A 6689-nucleotide genomic window follows, 5' to 3' on the forward strand; every position below is an offset into this window, starting at 1 on the left:
TGATGACATGATGTAAGCCATCAACCTTATTTGGGTATTTGGTATCGTGATTACACCTTTATACTCCTGAATTAAGAGTAGTTCAACTTGAGATTATTGACATCATTTTGTCTTAAGGTCATATATTCATTCAACAAAAAATTCTCAGCCCCTAATATGTTTCAAGAACCATGTTTGATCCTGAGAATACAAAGAAAATGAGCAAAGTTCCTGCCTTTAAGTAATTCATAACTAGTGAAAGATCACAGTGTGGTTTGTGGCAAACCAAGTCTTAGTATTCTTTTCATTTTTGTTGTTTTTCTACTAGATAAAATCAAGATCGATATAGCCTAGATTTTTTATGTCAGATTCATGTCATTCATTTGCCTAATATAATTTTATTCACACTTCCGCTGTCAATCTGCTTGTTTAATTATCATCCTATTCTCAACATTAATCTTTAACTCACCCTAAAAGGTAATTAAAAAAAAAATCCTGGCAGTTAGGCTTAGGAATATAAAACACAAACATCCTATCACTTTGCCAAACTGAATGATGAGATGCACTGACGTGCTGGCATCCCATAACAGAGGTGTGTGTGTGTGCATGTGTGTGTCTGTGCATGCGTGCTCATGTGTATATGCTAATAAATTATTAGGTTGCAAACTACAGTTGACAGAGCCATGTGTGCTACACTCTGTGCTCAACATGGATGCTCAGTGGCCACTTCACAAACAAGAGTTCATGCTCAAAAGCAATGCTGCTACTGTAGCAATTGCTTTTCAATATAAAGAGGACAGGTTGAAATTTTAATGTATGACTTCAACACTGGCCACAAATAAAGATATTTTTTGGTGGCAGCTGCTGGTTACAGCAAGAAAGTCCTTGCTCCAGGCTTTTTCTCTCTTAGATAAAAAATGTGACCTGATACAAAATTGACAGGAGGATGTTGGAATAAAGAAAGAAGGGAGAAATCCTGTCCAGGTGAAGTGATGTGGTGTCAGATGCTGCCTACTCATCAGATGTAATACAAATGCGAGGTCTTTTGAGGTAACACAAGATGTCCCTGAGGTGAGATTTTCATTGTGTAGAAATTTCTCTTCACCATGAGACTGAAAAATGATGAGAAGTACAGAAACCTTTAAAAGTCCTTTGCCCTTATAAACAATAATACTACATTAGAAGTGCCTTGGTAGAAACATTGCCTGTCACTATAATAATTCCATAGGGAAATGATAAATTATAGAGTAGCATTATATCAGAAACCAGGAATTCTAGGTTTGAGAATAGAAAACTGTTTTCACATGTGCTCATAAACCAGTGACAAAAGAAAGGGCAATTCAATTAAAAATTGCATATCCATATTTAAAAACTAAAATACATATCCACCTGAAGGTTTACTTCACATGCTGTCCTTGGTCCTGTAACTGTTGTTAACACACATTTTGCTAATTAATTTGTCTGTATCATTTATTGCATGAAAAATAAGAAAAAATACTGCCTTCCTGTATTTTTTCAGCTTACCATTAGATAGGAGAAAAAATATAAATGTAAGTTATATGGTATATAAACTCAAATGTCCAATATCAATAATATCATAATATCATCTGGGAGTTTTATTGCACAATGTGCAGATGTCACCACATTTGATGCTGTTGTCACCTTATAGCAAGGGACATAAGGATGTATCAAGCTTTCCATTGTTAGTTACAGTTACTTAGGTATAATATTATTTTTTATCAATAAGACATTTTAAATCAATCTCAGTATGTTCTTAAGAAATGAGGAAAAATATTTTAGGGAAAGATGGAGAATCCTAGAATAACCTGATACGTGCTCATGTTCTCCCTCCCGTTCATTACACTTTGTTCTGCCATTACTTAGGTGGAAGAAAACAATTATCTTAACCTTCAAGACCTGTTTTACCTTTTATCACCCATTCTGTCCTTCTTTGACACTAACAAGCTTGATTATAGTTAATTATATAATTTCCTGCTAAAGGAAAAAATATATATATATGTATAAAATAGTGAGCAAACTTAGACATAAGGAGAATACAATCTAGAAACTGCCATGTAGACTTTTATAAGAGAAGTGGTGGAAGAAAGAGTAACTTTACCGTATTCACAGAGAAAGAATTAGATGTGCACTTCCCTAGGGCAGTGACAGTTAATTGTTCTGCATGAAAAGCCAAAAATTACCAGGGAGTGAAGTTCACATATATTTACATACCTATCTCAAAATATGTTTTTTGACATTATGCCCATGTCTGGCAATCAGTGCTGCTCAGATTTTCAGGGGAACCGTCATTTTACTCTCAGTAGAATAAAACTCACCTCTGAAGGAAATTACTGGTTAAGAGAAGAAAAATCTTTTAAAGTAACCCAAGTGAGTCCAAAGACATTGCTGTTGCTTTTGAGCAATGTGATTTGGAGATGCACTGAGGTCAAAGTACATGTATGCAAGAATACAGCATCTTGGACATGTAAGAAATACTGGCCCTGGGGGATGGCATTGGCCCCCTAGACCTCTAGCCTAAGAAGCTACATCCATCTGGGATTAAGTTTCCTCATCTATAGATGGAAGGTCCTGGGCTCCAGTAACGAACCTATTCCTGAAATTTTGTGATGTTTGGCTTATCATTATCAGTGTATTACTAGATCCAAAGAAGTCTCCTCTGAACTTGAGAAAAGTTCAGAAAAAAGAAAATAGTAACAAGATGATGTGGCTTCTGAACTCTAGGCCTTCCTATTTCTAAAGACTATTTCGGCACTCTGTCTTACTCATCCTTTTACTCACCACAGAAACTCATAAAGTCACCTCATTTACACACCTTCCCTCCAGTTTCCCAACTAAGAGAAAACCTTAAGACAAGAATCACTTATTTAAATGTGTCCTGTTTTATTTATCCTCAAGTGAGTAGCATAGTCATATTCAAGCAGCTTTTGTTTTCTTTATATTCAAGCATAAAAAGCTGCCACGAGCTAATTGCCTTTATTTCTAAAATTGTTATGGACTAAAATGAGGGCAGCTTTCTAGGAACTGCACTTTTGCCAAGAAGCACTGTTTTTTCAAGCAAGTTTTCCAACACTTGGTGTTTTTCAAAATAATTAGCTTTCTTTCTTCTCTCAACTTTATTTTCTTAGCCAAAAAAACAAGAAGAAGAAGAAGGCACAACAGACACGGCAACATCCTCATCCAACAACCATGAGAAGGACAGTGGAGTGGGGCGCACAGATGAAAGCTTGCGGAATGACGAGAGCTCAGAGCAGGAGAATGCAGCCGAGGATCCCAATGGCACATCTTTGAAGAGCAAGAGAGAGCTGGGGCAGAGCCAAGACACTCTGGGAAGCACTGAACTTCAGTGTAATGAGAGCTTCGTGTCTGGTGAATACATTGACTCAGACTGTACTGGCAACCAAGATGAGGAGTGCGAAAGGTTTCGGCAGCTCTTGGAGCTCAAATGCAAGATTCGGAAGCATGGAGAGTATGACCTGTATTACTCAAGCAGCACAATAGAATGCAATCAAGGGGGACGAGAGGGAGTGGAGCACGAACTACAGTTGCTTAATGAAGAACTAAGAAACATTGAACTTGAGTGCCAAAATATCATGCAGGCTCACAGGCTCCGGAAAGTGACAGACCAGTATGGAGACATCTGGGCACTGCATGAGGGAGGATTCCGAAATTATAACACCAGCATAGATACGCAGAGGGGAAAACTAGATGACATCCTTGAACACCCAGAAAAGTCAGACAAAGACAGTTCTAGTGCTTACAACACAGCTGAAAGCTGCAGAAGCACTCCACTCACTGTGGACCGTTCCCCTGACAGTTCCCTCCCAAGAGTGATCAACCTCACCAATAAGAAAAACCTGAGAAGCACAATGGCAGCCAATCAGTCCTCTTCTGGACAGAGTAGTAAAGAGTCAACCAAAGCCAAAACCACTGAACAAGGTTGCGGCATTGAAGGCAAAGAGAAGACTTCAGAAAGCAGCAAGCTTTCTGATCCAGAGAAGACCAGTGGTGAACACATCCCTTACCTCTCTCCTTACCACAGCTCCTCCTATAGATATGCAAACATCCCAGCACATGCCCGGCATTATCAAAGTTACATGCAGTTAATTCAACAGAAGTCTGCAGTCGAGTACGCTCAGAGCCAGCTCAGCTTGGTGAGCGTGTGCAAGGAGTCTCAGAAGTGCTCAGAACCCAAGATGGAATGGAAGGTGAAAATCAGGAGTGACGGGACACGGTACATCACCAAGAGACCCGTGAGGGACCGCATTCTGAAGGAGCGTGCCTTAAAGATCAAGGAGGAGCGGAGTGGCATGACTACGGACGATGACACCATGAGTGAGATGAAAATGGGGCGCTACTGGAGCAAAGAGGAGAGGAAGCAACACCTGGTGCGGGCCAAAGAGCAGCGGCGCCGCCGAGAGTTCATGATGCGGAGCCGGTTGGAGTGTCTCAAGGAGAGTCCCCAGAGTGGCAGCGAGAGCAAGAAGGAGGTCAACATCATTGAACTGAGTCACAAAAAGATGATGAAGAAGAGAAACAAGAAAATTTTGGACAACTGGATGACAATCCAAGAACTGATGACCCATGGGGCCAAGTCCCCTGATGGCACACAAGTTCCTAATGCCTTTTTGTCAGTCACCGCGGTATGACCAAATGGATGGAAGGCAGCTGACTTTCAGAGGGTGCTACCAGTTTGGGTAGAGGATGCTTGCCTCGTTCAATGTGGCGTTTTTATATATATTTTGTGACTCTTTATAGTTTAAATTTTTTGTAAGCAAAAATACCTGCTAATTTTTCATTTGTTTTTCATATACTGGCACCTTCTTTTTGGCTGAGATTTTTCTTTAACTTGTGATATATTCGTATTACTCATTTATATATAAAAACAAACAAAAGGAAAGAAAACAAAAAAAAATGAACAAAAATACTGAGGACCTAATTAATTTCCTATTTTAATGTATCTATTGTAGATCTGGATTTATTTCTCTAGTTTACTTATTTTCTACTTTAATAACAACTCAATGTCAAAACATTTCTCTGCTTGCTTCTTGGCATAATACATATGAAATCAAACCTGTTGATAAATCATGTGCCACATCTTGTCTTATACATAAAAGCCACCTCTTTTTAACATGCCGTTGTACATTTAACACATAAATGGCCGTTGTCTTTGTCTCAGTAAAGTGTAGGTGGACAATCTTTCTGTGGTATGTAGTGACATTGGTCATGTAGCTAGATAGTTGTGGTAATTGTGACAATAAAAGCGAAATAAATTATTGATTATCCCTGAGAAAAGCTATCAAGGAGTGTTTTATTTCCATTGTTCACTGTGGTTACCAGATATAAATTAATTATATATATATACTATTTAGAAGACTCCTAATTGTGGATTATAAAATGCATACATTTTCTATCCTTTTTTTTTCAAGAAATTGTCCTGAAATACTTCCCACACATAATTGTGTCCTATATTCTTACCAGGAGTAAGTTAGATAACGTGTGTAGAGCATCTAACAGATGCTGACTAAGCATTCAATAAACATGAGTTCATGCTCTCCATGACTGCCACCCACGTAAGGAAAAGCCAAGAACAATTTAGGGGATGACATGGACAGAGAAGATCAGTAAAATATCTTAGATTTTTTGTAAGGACACTGTATAAGTCGGCTCAAATTACCATAACAACATACCATAGACTGTGTGGCTTAAACAACAGGAATTTCTCACAGCTCTCAAGTCTGGAAGTCCAAAATCAAGGCACCAACCAATTCAGCTCCCTGATGAGGGCTCTGTTCCTGTTTTGCTCATGGCCTCCTTGCTGTGTCCTCACATGGTAGAGAGAAAAAGAGAAAAAAGTTCTCTGGTGTCACTTCTTTTAAGACACTAATCCCATCATGAAGGCCTCACTCTCATGACCTCATCTAAACCTGATTACCACCCAGAGGCCCCATTTCCAACTACCATCACATTAGGGGTTAGAGCTTCATCATATGAATTTGTTGGTGACACAGTTCAGTCCACAGCTCTATGTGCATTTATTTAGTTCATCCTTTGGAAATAAATTTTTATAAACTATCTTTTGAATCATTTTCAGCATAGTCAACTATAAACGCCTTATTAAAAAGTTAGCTTGTTAAATTATCAGATAGGTTTTTTAATCTGGCTTTTTATCATGTAAACATCAACTATATTATATATCAATCATAATGCCTCCAGAGTGAAAGGCCAGATCAATGCATGCATGAGCTTGATCAAATTTTCATTCAATGCAAGAGATTGTTTTAACATAATGGAGACACAGCATCCAAACATTTTTGAAGCTACTTTCCTGTTTAAAAACATACAGTGGCTCCTTACTAGCTCTTGAATCAGACTCTGATGCCTCAGCCTTATATTCCTAGTCCTCCATTAACTTGCCCACCTTGCCTATTGCCCCACTTCTTTAGATTTTCTGAGTTATTCTGGCTCCTGAGCGGCTTGCCCCTTTTCACTGAGGTTATCTAATGCTACTCTCTCATCTGGGATTTATATGCCAAATCCTACACCCCTCTTAGAAGGTAATCACATATACATTTTCTCTTTGGAGCCTGTTTTGATGACACCGGGTTTTCTCAGCATTTTAGCATACACCATGATGCACCTGCAGTTTATTTTACCTTGGAAATTTTATTCTTCTGTTATTTGAATCACAT

At 38.5% G+C, this 6689-nt stretch overlaps 1 protein-coding gene across 2 annotated transcripts in view; it reads left to right on the forward strand.

The window, feature by feature from the left end:
* The window catches only part of PDZRN4 (PDZ domain containing ring finger 4), a 371452-nt gene extending 366166 nt beyond the window's left edge, over positions 1 to 5286 (forward strand). Inside the window, exon 10 of one of the 2 annotated variants that reach the window (XM_029205432.1) lies at positions 3126 to 5286. In XM_029205432.1, the coding sequence (XP_029061265.1) occupies positions 3126 to 4646 (1521 nt within the window). In that variant the 3' untranslated portion in view covers positions 4647 to 5286. The remainder of the gene's footprint in view (positions 1 to 3125) is intronic. The other variant, XM_029205434.1, reaches the window with a different exon arrangement.
* Positions 5287 to 6689: the final 1403 nt, after the last annotated feature.

This window comes from Monodon monoceros, unplaced genomic scaffold (assembly GCF_005190385.1).
Source record: "Monodon monoceros isolate NGI ecotype Baffin Bay Population unplaced genomic scaffold, NGI_Narwhal_1 Super_Scaffold_6, whole genome shotgun sequence".
NCBI classification, from domain to species: domain Eukaryota; kingdom Metazoa; phylum Chordata; class Mammalia; order Artiodactyla; family Monodontidae; genus Monodon; species Monodon monoceros.